Raw genomic sequence first — 19,609 nt, 5'->3', positions numbered from 1 at the left:
GGCCTACTTAGCTAATGTCTGGGCCTTCTCATTCAATTCAGGGAGAATGTGTCTGCTCCAGGGTCAAACCACAGTAATTACCAAAAGAGAACAAGGTGTGAGGAGATATCATCTCCTAATATCCCTCGACTGACAAAACGTTTCCACTGCCATCTTGCGCCGGGCAATCAAACCTACAGCTCTGTCCCATAAATCATCGGGCACAATTACTCCCCACGGCACCGTGTAACGGCATTCCTCCTCTTCTGAGGAGGAGGAGAAGCGAGAATGATCGGAGGACCAATGCGCAGCGTGGTAAGTGTCCATAACGTTTTATTTTAAGATATAAACTGAACACTATGAAAATACAAAACAATAAACGTGAACATGAACGAAACCGAAACAGTACCGTGTGGCAACAAACACACACACGGAAAACAAACACCCACAAACCAAAAGTGAAACCCAGGCTACCTAAGTATGATTCTCAATCAGAGACAACTATCGACACCTGCCTCTGATTGAGAACTATACTAGGCCGAACACAAAAACCAACATAGAAAAACAAACAGACTGCCCACCCCAACTCACGCCCTGACCATAGTAAAACAAAGAATAAAATAACTATGGTCAGAACGTGACACACCGTTAGATGATAAGACATGCAAATGAGGCCGATCTAAATATTGTTTATAATACATTAGGATTACGCATCCTAGAAGCGTATAAACTCTCTTGTTTTTGAGTACAGACCCTCTTTCACTGCATTTACTGATTGATTTACGTAATATAACTTTTAAATCGCGGAATTAAAGTGCACTCTACCCCCACAGAGTTGGACCATATTGAGAACATATTGTGGCTAATGTAGTAACAACCCTAACGTCATTAAAACTAATTAACAGGGACAGATCAGCGGCATTTTAAACTCCTGTTCCCTCCTACTGATCAGATGGAGTGGAAGTACACACTGACCTGTGTGGGTCTTTATGTGGCAGTCCAGGGTGGACTTCACGGTGAAGTTCTTCCCACACTTGTCACACTTGTAAGGACGCTCTCCTGTGTGGATCCGTATATGTCTAGAGAGAGAGAGAGAGAGAGAGAGAGAGAGCGAGAGGAGAGCGAGTGAGCGAGCGAGCGAGAGGAGGGAGAGAGAGAGAGAGAGAGTGAGCGAGAGGAGGGAGAGAGAGAGAGAGAGCGAGAGCGAGAACGAGCAAGTTAATCATGAACCTTCCTGTTAGAATGCAGAGAGTGTCAAGGGGACGCTTTAAGTTAAGAAGAAGAAGGCTCACATTCTTTTCATAAAAAAAGACAGTGCAACACACAATGCATTTATCACCTGTGGCCATTCTGATGTTTTCCTATTTTCATTTTGCATGCTTTGTGCTTACCAAGGCTCCCATGAAATTAAATAACAACACGTGGACGTCTTCGCTTTCTGAACTTGAAATCGGCAAGGTTTTCAGGCACAAGGCCACTGACTCAGCACAATTGTTAGTTTACTCCCTCTCATAACTTTGGCCTTTGTTTGTAATGTGTACTAGGTAACTTTGTTAGGTCTCCCTGAGCGGGGGGGGGGGGGCGTTTATTTTTATATTATTACATTTTTGCTGACAAAGGAGAAAGTTTTCTATGAGAATGGGTAGCTTGATTGTTTTTTATTGTTTTTGATAAAAGAGCACCATGAAATGAAATGAATACATCTTTGTTGCAGCCATTCCTGGGTTGTTGCTGTCATTTCCCCTTGTTTTTGGCAGGCTTAGTGACTCCATAATCCAATGAGGCTACTTTTGAAGAACTTAAAAAGAAATGAATGAAATTAAATTAAAAAGCTAAGCCTATCCCGTAAATACTTCAATATGGCCTTGTGTCACGGCTGGTCGCAAGGGGGATGTTCGACGACGCAAAATAATGATCATTACTTAATATCTTAATACCCCAAAATAATATTCCTCACCATTAATTGCAACCAAACTTTTATGGTTCAATAAAACCGGAGTTCATTTCATCCATACCTATTTCTATGAATTTGAAAGTGGTTACATTTCTCCAGCCCCATCACTCAGCTGTTTACCCAAACAGGGACCGCTGTGTTATTGCTACTGCAGATTGACGTTTTAAGAAAAATGTTGCCTGTCACACACCGGTGGAACACTAGTGTCAAACAAGAGGAAAATGAAGAGGGGAAACAACTCATTTCTCCAGCGCCTGATGATGACAATCATATATACATAGGAGATTTTAAAAAAAATCTAATCGGCTGTTTAACAGCTTGTTTGGCGGTGATCTCACAAATTAACACTCCAGTAAACATGTGTGTGTGTGTGTATTGGCAGGTGATAAGCACCCAACTAAACACTAACCCTGTCGAGCCAGCCTGTGAGTGCTGTGGGCTGTGTTAATAACTTCAGATAGGGTCTATTGTGGAGCCCCTCTCAGAGCAGAGGTCTGCAGTGGAAACTGTAGTAGTGACTGGCAGGAGGGCTCTTATTCTGGGAGAGAGGTTGGGTCAGGGCCGCAGTTTGGAGCCTGTTCAGGGCCCTGTAATTGGGCTCTCTGTGGTAGAGGGCTCTTCTGGGATATAGGATGGGCGTGGGTGGGGACACAATGAGCTGGGCATTACTCTTTGAGAGGTCCAGGAAGAGGGGGCGGCTGGAACGACAAGGTAACTCTTCAACCGCTGGGAAAGACAATCATGACAGAATAATGAGAAGGAGAGAGAGAGAGAGAGAGAGAGGTGGAGATGGAAGAAGAGGTGGGCACACAGGCTGGACTGCACCTGAACATGACTACAGAGAAGAGCCCCCTGTCAAAGAACTCAGAGAGGTGGGAGAAACTTCAACCCCAAGAGCAAGATATTCAGAGACACAGAGAGAGTCTGAGTCACTCAGAATCAGAGCATGAGGGGGAATAGGACCAGGGCCTAAACGAACACCTGCCACATCTATTTCAGCAGCCACGTTGGCGTGTGGTCAGGGCTCCCCAGTGCAAGCATTTCACTCGCATTCGCCAATAAAAACAAGAGTTAAAAGCCAAGTATGATCACATATAGCAAAATAAATGCTGAGTAGCCGTTTTCAAAGTGTTTCTGTCGTTTTGTTTCATAGCTGGTAGATAATCACACAAAGAATTACAAATCCTATAATATCCCATCACGTGCAAAACACTGCCTGTGCTGAAGAAGTGCTGTGCACAGACATAAAAAGTTCAGTGTTAAATAACAATATTATTTGAGAACAATATTTTTGTGAACAAATGTTTTATTTGATCTTTATAATACGGTTGGTACCAACATGTGAAAATTGATGTGGAAATGTGGAAACCTGTTGCAGCTCAAGTCAACTACAAAACCCACAATGCAATGCTCTCTCTAAGGGCTGGCTAGCTAGCTAGCAAACGTAGCTACACACAATAAAAACCAAAGTTATCATCAGCATGTGAAGTAGCTAGTTAGCTGTAAAATCGCCTAAACAAACGGCACTATCAATTTAGGACTCTACAATCTCACCATGTTCAACCTGCAGAGTTTGACATTTGCAACGCCACCATGCAACGCACCCTGGAGTGAAGAGGCAGACAAATAGGAGAAATGTGCTAGACCTCTTAAATGACACATTTCTCCAGGTAGGAATATTGCAAAAATATGATCAGTGGCTCATTTGAAGACAACCTCTCGCATTATGACATCGGCCAGTATTGAAAACCGACATGTATGATAATGTAGATGTTTTTGTGATCTGAAAATATTCCTATTAACTTCCAGTGTAGTGAGATGCTTCATACCACCCGAATGTATGCCTGCTTGAACAGCAACAGCTCAGATACACATGAAAACATGAAATGAAACAGGGAATTGATAGAACGTCGCTCCAAATGGGCGACTCTTTTCTTTAAAGGGGCAGCTGAATTTTTTGTCTCATCTGTGGTATTTTGATTAAAAAAACTCAGGTCACAAAAAAATGAAATAGCATTGGGTAATATACCACATAACTTCTTATTAGTAATACATTCCTTGTTTTAGAAGCATGATCATTAGATTTTGGAGGGGAGGTTTTGGTGTAATTATGGAGAAAAAACATTTGGGCAAGTAAAAAATCTGAGTGGCTGGTCAATTTTTAAATCTAACGTGACCTGCCAGAGTGGCTGGTGGAACAAAACGTTTGTTTCAGGCCCTGAATAGGAAAGAGAAAGTAGCTGAAGAGAGAGAGTGAGAAAGAACAGAGTACAGGACAGAGGAAGACAGTTCTCCGACTCAGCTCACCTGACGAGGTCGCTGGGCTTTTTGAAGCTCTTGGGGCAGAAGTTACAGCAGTTGGCGAACTTGGGCTCCGTCTCCAGCTCCACCGCCTTGTCCTTGATCTCGCTGATGCGGTCGCGCTCCGCCGCCGACTGGGCCAGCACCTTCTCCGACACCGACGCCTCGTCACCAGGGTCATTCTTGGCCAGCTCCTCCGCCTGCTCCTCCGTGAAGGTTATGATGTTGGACCGGTTCCTCTTCATCACGGTCTGCTCACCCTCCTCTTCCTCCTCGCCGTCCTCATCCTCCAGCCCTGCGAGAGGAGATGCATTATAGGAGAAAAGGATACACGTGCTCCTTAAGTGTCACTCAACATCAGGACCATGACTCGAACTCAGACCTGGTCCCATTTCAGATGCATTTCTAAATAATTGCTGCTTGTCAATTTAAGCTTGTCTGGCAGAATAGAATCAAATATAATATTACTAAAAGTGCTCACTCTATATGGAAGCAGACCAGCTAAATCAAGTATTTCAAATATTTGGAAAGTGTATGTGACCAAGGTCTGATTTAACTGTTATGTAACCATGGCTGATTGCCTTTTTCCAGGGGTGTCAAACTCATTTTCTTTCCCAAATTCTTTCTTGGCAGAGGTCTGGAGGGCCAAAATAAAAATGGTGTATATTGCCTTGGTGTCAAAATCCGCATAAAACCTCACGAAAGCTGATACTCATTTTATCCTCACTTTTTTGACAAAATGTGCAAGACTACATCTTCAAAAAGAGCACATCTCTACAGAGTATACACTACATGACCAAAAGTATGTGGACACCTGCTTGTTGAACATCTCATTCCAAAATCATGGGCATTAATATGGAGTTGGTCCCCTTTGCTGATATAACAGCCTCCACTCTTCTGGGAAGGCTTTCTACTAGATGCAGGGACTTGCTTCCATTCAGCCACTAGCATTAGTGAGGTCTGGCACTGATGTTGGCCGATTAGGCCTGGCTCGCAGTCCACGTTCCAATTCATCGCAAAGGTGTTCGATGGAGTTGAGGTCAGGGCTCTGTGCAGGCCAGTCAAGTTCTTCCATACGGATCTCGACAAACCATTTCTGTATGGACCTCGCTTTGTGCACAGGAGCATTGTCATACTGAAACAGGAAAGGGCCTTCCAAAAATTGTTGCCACGAAGTTGGAAGTACAGAATCATCTCGACTGTCATTGTATGCTGTAGCGTTAAGATTTCCTTTCACTGGAACTAAGGGGCCTAGCCTGAACCATGAAAAACAGCCCCAGACCATTATTCCTCTTCCACAAAACGTTACAGTTGGCACTATGCATTGGGGAAGGTAGCATTCTCCTGGCATCTGCCAAAACCAGATTTGTCAGTCAGACTGCCAGATGGTGAAGCGTGATTCATCACTCCAGAGAATGCATTTCCACTGCTCCAGAAGAGCCCAATGGCGGCGAGCTTTACAGCACTCCAGCCGACGCTTGGCATTGCACATGACAATCTTAGGCTTGTGCGGCTGCTCAGCCATGGAAACCCATTTCATGAAGCTCCCGACGAATAGTGCTTGTCCTGATGTTGCTTCCAGAGGCAGTTTGGAACGCGGTGGTGAGTGTTACAACCGAGGACAGACGATTTTTAAGCCCTACAGACTTCAGCACTCAGCGGTTCCGTTCGGTGAGCTTGTGTGGCCTACCACTTCGCGGCTGAGCCATTGTTGCTCCTAGACGTTTCCACTTCACAATAACAGCACTTCCAGTTCACCTTGTCAGCTCTAGCAGGGCAGACATTTTACAAACTCGCTTGTTGGAAAGGTGGCATCCTATGACAGTGCCACGTTGAAAGTCACTGAACTCTTCAGTAAGGACATTCTACTGCTAATGTTTGTCTATGGAGATTGCATGACTTTGTGCTCGATTTTACACACCTGTCAGCAACGAATCCACTAACTTGAAGGGGTGTCCACATACTTCTGTATATACTGCATCTCTGTACCCATATAATTAAATAGAACACTGACCAATATGGCTGCCATTATCAGCAAATCTAGAGCTAAACAGATCTATCGTGCTTTTACACCTGCATTGTTTGCTGTTTGGGGTTTTAGGCTGGGTTTCTGTACAGCACTTTGAGATATCAGCTGATGTACGAAGGGCTATATAAATAAATTTGATTTGATTTGATATGACACTAGCCACTCTAAATACAAATGTAATGGTCACATACACATATTTAGCAGATGTTATTGCGGGTGTCACGAAATGCTTGTCTAGTGTATATCTCTATGGCAGTGTCCCAAATACCTCTCCTTCCTCCCCAAGTGTGCACTTCCCTTCACCGATTTGGAAGGAAATGACTGGTATAAGAAATATCATATAAACTCCTACTAGCACATACCGCCACCAATCCAATGCTTTTAGATTTGTGGGAAGTAGTGAGCGAACGCACACTTTAGGAGAAAGGAGATATTATTGGGACGCAGCCTATGTCTGTACCTCTGTCCACTTCGGCGTGGTCCTTCTTCAAGTGCTTCCTATACAGCATGCTGTTGCGGAAGCTGTCCTCACACATGTGACACTTGTAGGGCTTCAGGTGGACGACCATGTGGCGGTTCAGACTGCCGTTGGTGGTGAAGGAAGTGTCACACATGTTACACTTATAGGCCTTCACTCCTAGGAGCGGGAGCAAAGGAGACGGAGATATAAACAACCATATGTTTCATCAGTGTTGACCAATAAAGGTTTTGGTTTCCACAGAGGTGGAAAAAGTACCCAATTGTCAAACTTGAGTAAAAGTAAAGATACCTTCATAGTAAAATACTACTTGAGTAAAAGTATAAAAGTATTTGGTTTTAAATATACTTAAGTTTCAAACGTAAATCATTTCAAATTGCTTATATTAATAAGCAAACAAGACGGCGGGATTTCATTAAAAAATATATATATATTTAAGGGGCTAATTTACAAAGAAAGCATTTGTGTTTGTGAGTCTGCCAGATTAAAGGCAGTAGGGATGACCAGGGATGATATCTTGATAGGTGTGTGAACTGGACCATTTTCCTGTCTTGCTAAGCATTCAAAATGAGACGAGTACTTTTGGGTGTCAGGAAAAATGTATGGAGTAAAAAGTACATTATTTTCTTTAGGAATGTATTGGAGTAAAAGTAGTCAAAAATTGACATAGTACAGTAAAGTACAGATGCCCCACCTCCCGAGTGGCGCAGCGGTCTAAGGCACTGCATCTCAGCGTCCGGGTTAGGGGAGGGTTTGGCCGGGGGAGCTTTACCTGGCTCATCACGAATTAGCGACTCCCTGTGGCGGGCCAGGCACCTGCAGGCTGATCCTGGTCGTCAGTTGAACGGTGTTTCCTCCGACACATTGGTGCGGCTATCTTCCGGGTTAAGCGGGCAGTAAACCCTCTTAAGGATCGGTGTCCAACCATCGGGACGGTTGAGGTAAGTAACACAAACATTTTCCAGGACATGGGCAGAAAGCTTAAATTCTTGTTAATCAAACTGCACTATCCAATTTACAGTAGCTATTCCAGTAAAAACATACCATGCTATTGTTTGAGGAGAGTGCACAGTTATGTACTTGACCAATTAAGCATATTTGAGCAGACTTGATACAACATTTTGAACAGAAATGCAATGGTTTATTGGATCAGTCTACAGTTTTGCACACACACTGCAGCCATCTAGTGGCCAAACTCTAAATTTCACCTAGAGTCCTAAGTCAGATAATGGCCTTTCTCTTGCATTTCAAAGATGGAACCATTTTTTAATTTTTTTTTAATTTTTTACAAAATAACATGTTTTTTTCTTTGTATTATCTTTTACCAGATCTAATGTGTTATATTCTCCTACATTCATTTCACATTTCCACAAACGTCAAAGTGTTTCCTTTTAAATGATATCGATAATATGCATATCCTTGCTTCAGGTCCTGAGCTACAGGCAGTTAGATTTGGCGGGTCATGTTTCAGAGGACGCATGACTCAACCTTCGCTACCTGGGCCTGATGGGGAGTTGCAGCGATGAGACAAGATCGGGGGTAAAATACAACAACAAAAGAATACAAATACCCCAAAAAATGAATTAAGTAGTATTTTAAAGTATTTTTACACCACTGGGTATCCCAAAGCATTTGTGGCTATAGTATTATGTCATTTCTCTCCACAACCCAGCTGCACAGCCACGAGAGAGAAACAATTATGAAATCGATATTTGACGGTCGCACGTGAACGAACAGAATTCGTCAAATGAAGCACTTTGCTTGTCCCACGAGAGGCGTGAGTCTGGGTTGGTGAGATCAATAGCGTGCTATTTTAACTATGCATGCAGTGTTGAGGTACACTGTTCTTACCTGTGTGTGTGTTGAGGTGGGACTTGAGGACCCCTGCTGAGACAAAGCATCGGCCACAAATGTTGCAGCAGTAGGGTTTCTCCCCGGTGTGGGAGCGCACGTGTTGCTTCAGATGGCTGGACTTCTTAAAAGGTTTATTACACATGGTGCACCTGGGGGGAATCAAAACACACAGGTCGTGTTCATTAGGACTCAAACTGAAGAAAACAGGCTAAAACACGGAGGGACTAACTGACCACCAAAAGAAAACACTACATTTGGTCTGTTGCAAAACATTTTCCATTGCGTGCCCTAATGAACACAACCATGATGTAACAGAGACGGTCTGTTTCTGTCAATGAGATGTGTATCAATAAAGCTCCTATCAAAAGTCACAAACCATCAGTTAACAATACCGACAACAGGAATCATTTCAAAGTTCCACCACCGATTCACAAAGCAAGTTGAGGTTTATGAAAGTACATCAGACTTTTTGTGAAGAGTGGAATAATTGAAAACCAAACTTTTCTTTGGAAAGGTCACTAACTCAGCCCGATGGCATCTGTTTGCGCTTTCTGTTTGGAAGGTGTGAGTTAATTGTGAGTTATGTGTTGAAGCTCCTCCACTATGTCTGCGTTGGATAGATATGTGAATGTATGTGTATACTTATCTAAACAGAATGTGGAGTCTAATTTTGATACATATACAGGACTCCATACAGAGCATTTACACCCAAACTGAAGTCACACCATTCCAGACACTACACTCTTTTCTCACTGCTAAAACCATAGTCTCGATTTACAGCCGTGTCGTATCTGAAGGAGAAGGTTCAGTAGTTCACAATCTCAAATACACATTCCCTTCCCATATCTATCTAGGTCGTCCTTTCTCTTGTTTTGTCTATCCCGCTAGTCGTTTCAGCCTAGACCGGCACTAATAATGCATGGTGTGCTGACGTGGTAGGGATTTATTATTTATTTGTGTTGCATCCGTTCTGAGTGCCATGGGGAACAACAGAGGCAAAGCTGAATCAAAGCATGATGCATTACTCAGTCCCCTTGCCGTCCCACTCTCTGCTTCCACAACGCAACAACATCAGTGGCTGGTGTCCTCCGCCTACATCTGACGCACACGTTAGCTGGAAAACTAAGAGCTTGTAGCAACACAGGCTGCCGCCGTCACCTCCACAGGCATCTGACGCACAAAACAAAAAAGCTTGTAGCAACAAGCTGCCACAGTCACCTTTACAGACAGGAAGCTAGCAGAGTTAAACTCGTTGTCTGCTTCCCAAATGGCAACATATGGGCCCTGGTCAAAAGTAGTGCACTAGATAGGGAATAGGGTGCCATTTGGGACACAGTTATTTCATTGCGCAAATTCTAAATAAACAAATTGAAAGCTAGCGGTAGTGGGGCTTCGAGGAACTTAACAAACGGCTTTAGAAAGAAGGAGACAAAGACTTGACTATATGAGCGGGAGTGTTGTGCGGTGGTAGATTAAAAAACAGCTTGATTCTAAAAAGACCCGAATATGATTTATGTGTCGCTCTCAAAATGGTCACGGTATCAGGGGACAATGACAGCAACGGAGGTGCAATTCTGATAGTGTTATCATAGCTTTGCATTCCTCGGTGTCGACTGCTAATGCTGTTTACAGCCCTAGAGCACAACTGTTGATAAAGGTGCTAAACAGTGTTATCTGCAGACGAGCCGGGAACCTCAAACAATGACAGAAAGTAAATGTATCTATTACTTGCCGAAAGTTATAGGGCTCGGTCTCGCTTGCTCACACACATTTACATTTTAGTCATTTATCAGAGGCTCTTATCCAAAACGACTCACCGCAGTGAGCGCATACGTTTTTCATACCTTTTATTTTAGTACTGGTCCCCGTGGGAATCGAACCCACAACTATTGCCATCACCATGCGCTACCAACCGAGCCACACCGCACACATACGCATGCAGACACACACACACGTGTACATACAGACACACACACACACACCTGTAAGCCCTCTTGCTGTTGTCCTCGCTGTCTTCTGGGTCTTGGTAGTCTTGCGTCTGGTCGGACAGCTGGAGGTCTCCTTGGCTAGTCTCCTGGAGCAGGCCACTCGTCTAAACAGAAATATAAGCAACCATTAATTAACTGCATTGTGATTAATCACTGAATGCAAAATATTCTTGACAATATGCTATATAGTCTATTTGAATGGGCTACTTAAGGATACAATTAATTCAGCCGTTTACGGCTTGATAGAACACCTGCTAAATTAGGGTGGCAAAACAGGCTCTGAGACAGCTTCTATCCCCAAGCCATATGTCTGCTAAATAGCCAGACTGCTAAATAGTTCATTAAATGGTACCCAAACTATCTGCACTAACCCTACGCACACACACTAGACTTTGTATAATAACACCATATACATACATACAATCACACACTGCACTGTCACTCCCATGCAAATCCCTCACTCAAACACCACACACGCACACACATTACACAGACTTTCAGACACATCATTTGCTGCTGCTACTCTGCTCTTTATTTTACGTCTATTATTATCTATCCAGATGCCAAGTCACTTTACCCTGCCTTCATGTATATATCTACCTCAAGTACCTTATTATTATCTATCCTGATGCCTAGTCACTTTACCCTGCCTTCATGTATATATCTACCTCAAATACCTTATTATTATCTATCCTGATGCCTAGTCACTTTACCCTGCCTTCATGTACATATCTACCCTGATGCCTAGTCACTTTATCCTGCCTTCATATACATATCTACCTCAAGTACCTTATTATTATCTATCCTGATGCCTAGTCACTTTACCCTGCCTTCATGTATATATCTACCTCAAATACCTTATTATTATCTATCCTGATGCCTAGTCACTTTACCCTGCCTTCATGTATATATCTACCTCAAATACCTTATTATTATCTATCCGGGTGCCTAGTCACTTTACCCTGCCTTCATGTATATATCTACCTCAAGTACACCTGCACATTGATCTGGTACTCCCTGTATATAGCTCCCCTCTTGTGTATTTTATTTATTTTGTGTTAGTTAATTTTAGATGTATTATAATTTTGTAAAACTCTAAATCGTTGGGGAAAGTTTGTAAGCAACCATTCCACTGTCAAGTCGGCGCCAGTTGTATTCGACACGTGAGATAAATAACATTTAATTTCCCAAAGTCCCTGTGTTTTTCAGAAATCCCTATGGGAGGGTTTACTGAGAACTTTGGGGAAGTTTTACAACCCTACTCTCTACATAGAGCCAATGCCACGCTATGATGGTGAGATGGAAGCCCCCCGTGGAAGGTGTGGCGGTCAGAGGCTGACGGTGCTGGACTCACCACCTCTTGGCTGGGCACATGGAGCAGGTTCTGGGGGTGGTAGCTGGAGGAGAGGGCCTGAGACTCCAGGGTGCTGGAGTCCTGTAGCTGCTGCACCGTGGAGAACTGGGCCTGGGCATAGCCGTCCGCGGTGATGGTGAAACCTGCACGAGGACACAAAAGGGGATACAGTCAGCACTACAGCATACAAAGGGTTAACCCTGTATGAGAACTTAAGGGACCCTAGCAACTCTAAAGGAGGGTGTACAGTGAATTCAGAAAGTATTCAGACCACTTGACTTTTTCCACATTTTGTTACGCCTTATTCGAATGTATTATTATTATTATTCATGTTTGACTTAAACTGACTTGCCTAGTTAAATAAAGGTTAAGAACAAATTCTTATTTACAATGACGGCCTACCGGGGAACAGAGGGATAACTGCCTTGTTCATGGGGCAGAACGACAGATTTTTACCTTGTCAGCTTGGGGATTCGATCCAGCAACCTTTCAGTTACTGGCCCAAAGCTCTAACCACTAGGCTACCTGCCGCCCCTATTAATAAAAACAAAATACACTTAAAAAATCCTCATCAATCTACACACTATCATCAATCTACACCTCATAATGACCTCATAATGACAAAGCAAAATCTGTTTTTTAGACATTTTTGCTAATTTACTTAACTATTCAGACCCTTTGCTACGAGACTCAAAATTGAGCTCAGGTGCTTCCCGTTTGCATTGATCATCCTTGAGATGTTTCTACAACTTGATTGGAGTCCTTCTGTGGGAAATTCAATTGACTGGACCTATCTATATAAGGTCCCACAGTTGACAGTGCACGTCAGAGCAAAAACCAAGCCATGAGGTCAAAGGAATTGTCCTTAGAGCGCAGACATCAGTGTCGAGACATAGATCTGGGGAACGGTACCAAACCAATTCTGCAGCATTGAAGGTCCCCAGCAACACAGTGGCCTCCATCATTCTTAAATGGATGAAGTTTAGAACCACCAAGACTCTTCTTTTGGGGACCGAGTGGTGCAGCGGTCTAAGGCAGTGCATCGCAGTGCTAGAGGTGTCACTACAGACCCGGGTTCGATCCCATATCACAACCGGCCGTGATCAGGAGTCCCATAGGGTGCCGCACAATTTCCCCAGCGTTGTCCGGGTTAGGGGAGGGTTTGGCCGGGGTAGGCTGTCATTGTAAATAAGAATTTGTTCTTAACTGACTTGCATAGTTAAATAAAGGTTAAATTAAAAAAATTAAATCAGAGCTGACCACCCGGCAAACTGAGCAATCGGAGGAGAAAAGGGGATACCTAGTCAGTTGTACAACTGAATGCCTTCAACTGAAATATGTCTTCCACATTTAACCCAAGCCCTCAGAGAGGTGCGTGGGGCTGCCTTAATCGACATCCACATCTTACAAGAACCCGATGGTCAATCTGACAGAGCTCCACTGTGGAGATGGGAGAACCTTCCAGAAGGACAACCATCTTTGCAGTACTCCACCAATCAGGCCACGATAACCACTCCTCAGTAAAAGTTACATGACAGCCCGCTTGGAGTTTGCCAAAATGCTCCTAAAGGACTCTCAGACCATGAGAAACAAGATGCTCTGGTCTGATGAAACCAAGATTGAACTCTTTGGCCTGAATGCCAAGCATCAACTCTGGAGGAAACATGGCACCATCCCTACGGTGAAGCATGGTGGTGGCAGAATCATGCTGTGGGGAAGTTTTTCAGCGGCAAAGACTGGGAGACTAGTTAGGATCTAGGGAAAAATGAACTCCGCAAATTACAGAGAGATCCTTGATAGAATCCTGCTCCAGAGAGCTCAGGACCTCAGACTGGGGTGAAGGTTCACCTTCGAACAGGACAACAATCCTAAGCACACAGCCAAGACAACGCAAGAGTGGCTTCGGGACAAGTCTCTGAATGTCCTTGAGTGAGCCAGCAAGAGCCCAGACTTGAACCCGATCTCTGAAAAAAACTGAAAATAGCTGTGCAGCGATGCCGCATCCCAGCCAACCTGACAGAGCTAGAGAGGATTTGAATACTTATGTAACAGTGATATTTCAGTTTTTACTGATAATATATTTACAAAAATGTCTAAAAACCTGTTTTTGCTTTGTCATTATGGGGTATTGTGTGTAGATTGATGAGGGGAAACAAATATTTAATCCATTTTCGAATAAGGCTGTAATGTAACAAAATGTGGAAAAAGTCAAGGGGTCTGAATACTTTCCACATGCACCGTATACACGTGGAAGCTTGAATTTAAAGGACGGGCTCATTGTCATGCCTGTAAGGGAATAAATGTGTTTGATACCATTCCAATCATTTTAATTCCAGGAACCTGTCCTCTGATTTCTCCCACCACAAGTCTCCACTGGTACACAACTTGAACCTTAGAATAGATTAATTGATTACAGAGATAGAAGTGGATTTGAAAAGCCTATTAAGGATAAACCTCACACTTCCCAACAGGAGATGCACCACAGCACGAAATGAGTTAACCCTGTACATCTGGATATCTGGCTAGAGGTTAGAGCCTTTGCCAAATTAGGAGGAGGACATTAATTAATGACTTACTGCAAACATGGCTAAAAGTGTGATTGGAAAAGTTCCTCAAAAGCTAATTAAGGATCGCAATGGCTCATCCTCCTACAACGCGCCATTAACAAACTGATGCTTCCAGAGAGCCCATGCCGCCAGTCTGTGCGTGCGTGTGGACAAAGACTGTGCAGGAAACTTCCTGTGCCACCAGTCGGATTGTCTTCGGGTGCAAATTAGGGGACTCGCTGAAGCACACAGTCCTTCATTAAAGCTCCACTCACTGATATTAATGAACGGACACGGTTCGTTAAAATGCTGGCAGACGGCAGAGAGAAGTACCCGGATTCCTCTAATAATTCCTTGCTTTCCTTCTTGAAAAGAACAAGAGAGGAGAGTAAATGTGTAGAAGTCCACCTGGTGGAGTGCCACACACATGCTCACGAGAAACACACACACACACACATCAATATCCTCCCTGCTGTCGGTCTCGGGTTTATTTATGACATCAAACTTTTTACTTTATCAAAACTATACAGAGTGTATAGGGAGGCCTTGGATGTGGCAGGAAACCTGTCGAAAGAGAACGTGTTCTAGTGTTTGATGCACCTCTGTAGGAGGGGGAGAGCATATTGCTGTGGGCAATAGAGGCTGGATGCAATCGTTACGGAGACAAAAGGTTAGGCTACCCATTGTGAAAATGTTACATCTGATGTGCCAAGCAGATGCTTTCTGACAGTCCTCGCTGTAAATGGGCTCTTCTCAGCCAGAGGTCAGAGGCAACCATGGCGTTTGTCCATTACACTGGATTGAGACAGCCCACGGGCTGCCAACGCGTGTATGTGTGTGCCAGTGCATAATTTACCCCGGGTTAACTCACAGACATTGTTAAATGTACCGAGAGAAAGGTTTGTATGGCACTACCATGCAGTGTGTGTTTGTGTGTGTACGTGCATGAGTTACCTTGAGTAAGTGTTTGCTGGTCAAAGCCAGGCTGCGGGAGTGTCTGTGTCTCAAACTGGCTAATATTCTGAGGCAGAGCATGCTGGGTAGTCACAAAGGTGTCTGGAGTCAAGAGGGGGAAAGATAAGAAGACAGAGGAACAAAGCAGGTTAGTCTGGGTAGACTGTAAATTAAAGACCAAAGTATTACGACTCACTTAAAAACGGCTGCATTGGACCTTTGTCTCAACATCAAATATTTACTGTGATTTTTTTTTCAATGAAAATGGTCAGAAAGAAACAAAACCCCAAAATACTGTAGCTTCTTATAGCAAAGAAACATTTCTCGAGCAAGAAAAAAAACAAAAAAACATTTTGCTAGGACTGTGTGGGAGTGATTTGAGTGGGGAGGGGGAAACAAAAAATGGGCACTTATCAGCAGAGAGGTTTGGAACTCTTTCTTATTGCTCTAACTAATTTATCGCATGGTGATGTCAACATGGAAGGCAAAAACTCCCTCCCACCAAAATAGGTAGAAAGTTCAGGCGTTCTTCTCAAACAGCTCTTACACTAGAAGGTCATTATCATCATTTTCACACTATTATTCCAACCTCATAATGTGGAAATATATATAAAGCACGCAGACAGCTACAAGAGAGCAACTCAGGTTTCAGTCGTCAAATTGGAGTTCATCTTTAATTTACTCTCGGTCTTTGGACCCCAGGCTAAATGTCAAGCACAAAGCACTGGAGAACTAGAGATGCTTCACGTAGAGCAAGTCCAGTTTTTCTTTGTACTTTGTACTGAGAGGAATTATAGACTATGTATCTTAGATGGTTTTTATTCGGCCAGTTCTACCGTGCACAGTGTTTCAATTCAAACCTTATAGATGGCAATCAGGATTACCCTCGGAACAGAGGTTTCTAACACCCATGGTCTATCCTGGCAAAATGAACGTCATATGAACATATTTTTTGAAAGTTGAGATTGAGAGTCTAGAGAGAAAGGTCACTAATCAAGTCTCCATTTTCGTTTGCCCTCTAGTTTTTTGAATGGCAAAAAGACTGCCACTGACAATAGTGACCTTTCTTGAAGACAGACAGGCGACCTGTCCTCTGGAGTACCAACCTGATTCCAGTTTGCTGACCTTTGATCCGCCTAAAGCTCCCCAGGCCCAATCACTGTCACACTGTGATACTTAGACTGCATTCCAAGTGGCTCCCTATTCCCTATATAGTGCACTACCTTTGACAAGAGCCCTTTGTGGGACTGCAGAGACCAAGAATACTATCCTACCCAATCTGAGATGGAGAAAAAAAATACTTTAGAGACTTTCCTGTAGACTCAAACAGCCTCTCTATGTCGACTGTTGTTTGGCGTTTAACTGAGGCAAACATGATATGACAAGGCAATTTTGTAGTTCGAAGGTTCACCTGTACAGGTAACTGCAAAAAAAAGAAAAAGTTAAGACCAACATAAAGTGTCTTAATAGGATGTTGGGCAACCACGAGCCGCAAAAACAGCATCAGGGTACCTTGGCTTATATTCTACAAGTGTCTGGAACTCTATTGGAGGGATGCGACACCATTCTTCCACAATAAATTCCATCATTTGGAGTTGTGTTGATGCAGTCTCAGGCGCCACTCCAGAATCTCCCATAAGTGTTCAATTGGGTTGAGATCTGGAGACTGACACACCCTTTAAACCCCCAATGCTTCTTTCAGACCCCTCTTTCAAAGTCACTGAAATCTCATCTTCTGGTCATGGTAACCAAAATAATGGGCAACTGGGCATTTTTATACATTACCCTGAGCATGATGGGATGCTAATTGCTTAATTAACTCAGAAACCACACCTGTGTGGATGCACAAGCTTTCAATATACTTTGTATACCTCATTTACTCAAGTGTTTCCATTATTTTGGAAAATACCTGTATATATTACACTGAACAAAAATATAAACACAACCATTTTGAGTCATCTGTGGCGTCGTGTGACAACACGGCACATTGTAGCCTTTTATTAGCCTTTTTATTGCACAAAAATTGAGAGAAATAAGCTTTTCGTGCGTATGGAAAAATTCTGGGATCTTTTATCTTTTAAGGTCTTGGTTTCTGGCTAGTGTGAGTGAGCCTGTAATCGAACCCACAAATGCTGATGCTCCAGATACTCAACTTGTCTAAAAGCCAGTTTTATTGCTTCCTTAATCAGGACAACAGTTTTCAGCTGTGCTAACATAATTGCAAAAGGGTTTTCTAATGATCAATTAGCCTTTTAAAATGATAAACTTGGATTAGCTAACATAACGTGCCATTGGAACACAGGAGTGATGGTTGCTGATAATGGGCCTCTATACGCCTATGTAGATATTCCATAAAAAATCTGCCGTTTCCAGCTACAATAGTCATTTACAACATTAACAATGTCTACACTTTATTTCGGATCAATTTGATGTTATTTTAAATTGACATTTTTTTGTTGCTTTTCTTTAAAAAACAAGGAAATTCCTAAGTGACCCCAAACGTTTGAGCGTTAGTGTGTGTGTGTGTGTGTGTGTGTGTGTGTGTATGTATATATATATATATATACACACACACACAATTTTTAAAATGATCTTTTGACTCCATAGGCATCAGTGAATCAAATCAAGAGGTTATCTGTTCTCTCTGTGATTGGGTCAGGGGTTAGCTCATGCATTTAAGCCTTTTCTTTCTTTTACAAACGTTACGGTCTTAAGCGATAGCTCTAAAAAGGACTTGATTGAAGGCTGAGAGGACAAATACTAATCTAAATCATGTACAATGGTAAAGCTAGGATAAGTTAATTTTTTCCCCTCTTTCAGGTCTCTTTTCTTTTACTCACCGTGAACTCGTGAGGTTGAACGGGTAATGTAACAATTTTAATGAGGATTGAAGCTTGACCTCTGGCCCAGTTTCATTTGTTGTGCTATGCTCTTCTCTCTCTCTGCTGAGGTTAAATATAGCATATGTTGGAATGGTTTTAAAATGTTAAAAGCTACAAGGTCAAGGACGTGGTTCCGTCAGCCACACACCATGAATCATAACGAGACGCAATCCAAAAACTCATTGTATAGAAAAACCCATTGGAATAACAATTCCAAGAAAGGCACCAATAAGAAAAGAGAATGTTTCTGAAGATCCAGCGTTGGGATGGAAATAGAGTTTGAGTAAGGGACAGATAAAAAGTGAAATAAATGGACTTACTATTTGGAGTGGAGGAAGGAAGAGAGAGATGGAGGAGTTACACAGACGGACAAGATGAGTGCCCGTTTAGAAACCCAGATTTGTGCCCTTTGCCCTCTTAAAGGAGTGCCGTTTAGAAAGATATTGATGTTCAAAATATGAATAAGATTCCATATTCAACAGTTCCTTGCTTTATTTGCTAACACAGTTGTAGCGAACCATTGTCCCTGAACATGAAACACCTTGCCGTGTAGACTGGCCAAATGAAAAATACAGTCTAAGGTCAAGAGAGACGGGTGGAGAGCAAGAGTATCTCTGTAGAAGTGTCTGTTGATGTTGGGAAGGGTTCAGACACCTTCTAGGGGTGGATCACTTTGTTCGCATCATCCACTGTACAGCCAACATAGAACTACGTGGATCCCCCAATGAAAGTTAGAGGGATGTGTACGGGGTCAATTTCACACCATATGATTTGAATTCAAAATAAAATAAATCGTGAAGATGAAAAATAAAGTTGAGAATGTAAACATATTTTCAAGGACGGGGGGAAATAATTGATGTTGAAATCAAAAAGCCAAACAATTGAAAGCAAAATGTATAGAATTGTAAACAAAAATAACACATCAAAAAGCTAAATCCAAAAACTTGTAAGCAACTAACTTCAAAGCAAGAGCAAGACTCTGTGACAAATGAGAAAAACTAGCGGACCAATAGAGACTCATTGTCTACGCCTCCCTCTAATAATGACAAAACTCGCAATCAAAAAGACTGGCAGTGAAAGCAAAGAAACAGACATCAAAAGTAGAGATATGAGTAGCGTAACCAAAAGGTAGTACATGCTGGCAAGAGTGTAGGAAAAATGTATTCAATAGGATTGGTTGCTGGGAAAGTTTTACCGAAAAGGATTTTTGCAAATGTTTTCAAATATATTTTTTTAGCATTTGTCATAGTTTTGCTCTCGCTTTTAAATTATTTGCTTACAAGTTTGTGC

At 42.7% G+C, this 19,609-nt stretch overlaps 1 protein-coding gene across 1 annotated transcript in view; it reads right to left on the bottom strand.

The window, feature by feature from the left end:
* The window catches only part of LOC115114267 (zinc finger protein 236-like), an 86,748-nt gene that overhangs the window by 26,589 nt on the left and 40,550 nt on the right, over window positions 1-19,609 (bottom strand). Inside the window, exons 15-21 of the mRNA XM_065010894.1 lie at window positions 15,438-15,539; window positions 11,938-12,080; window positions 10,578-10,687; window positions 8,593-8,744; window positions 6,724-6,900; window positions 4,241-4,529; window positions 955-1,058 (exon numbers count right to left, since the gene is read on the bottom strand). Coding sequence (XP_064866966.1) covers window positions 955-1,058; window positions 4,241-4,529; window positions 6,724-6,900; window positions 8,593-8,744; window positions 10,578-10,687; window positions 11,938-12,080; window positions 15,438-15,539 — 1,077 coding nt within the window. The remainder of the gene's footprint in view (window positions 1-954; window positions 1,059-4,240; window positions 4,530-6,723; window positions 6,901-8,592; window positions 8,745-10,577; window positions 10,688-11,937; window positions 12,081-15,437; window positions 15,540-19,609) is intronic.

Source organism: Oncorhynchus nerka, linkage group LG3 (assembly GCF_034236695.1).
Source record: "Oncorhynchus nerka isolate Pitt River linkage group LG3, Oner_Uvic_2.0, whole genome shotgun sequence".
In the NCBI taxonomy this organism is placed as follows: Eukaryota; Metazoa; Chordata; class Actinopteri; order Salmoniformes; family Salmonidae; genus Oncorhynchus; species Oncorhynchus nerka.
The sequence above is the reverse complement of the archived record's forward strand: the minus strand, read 5'-3'. Positions and strand labels throughout refer to the sequence as shown.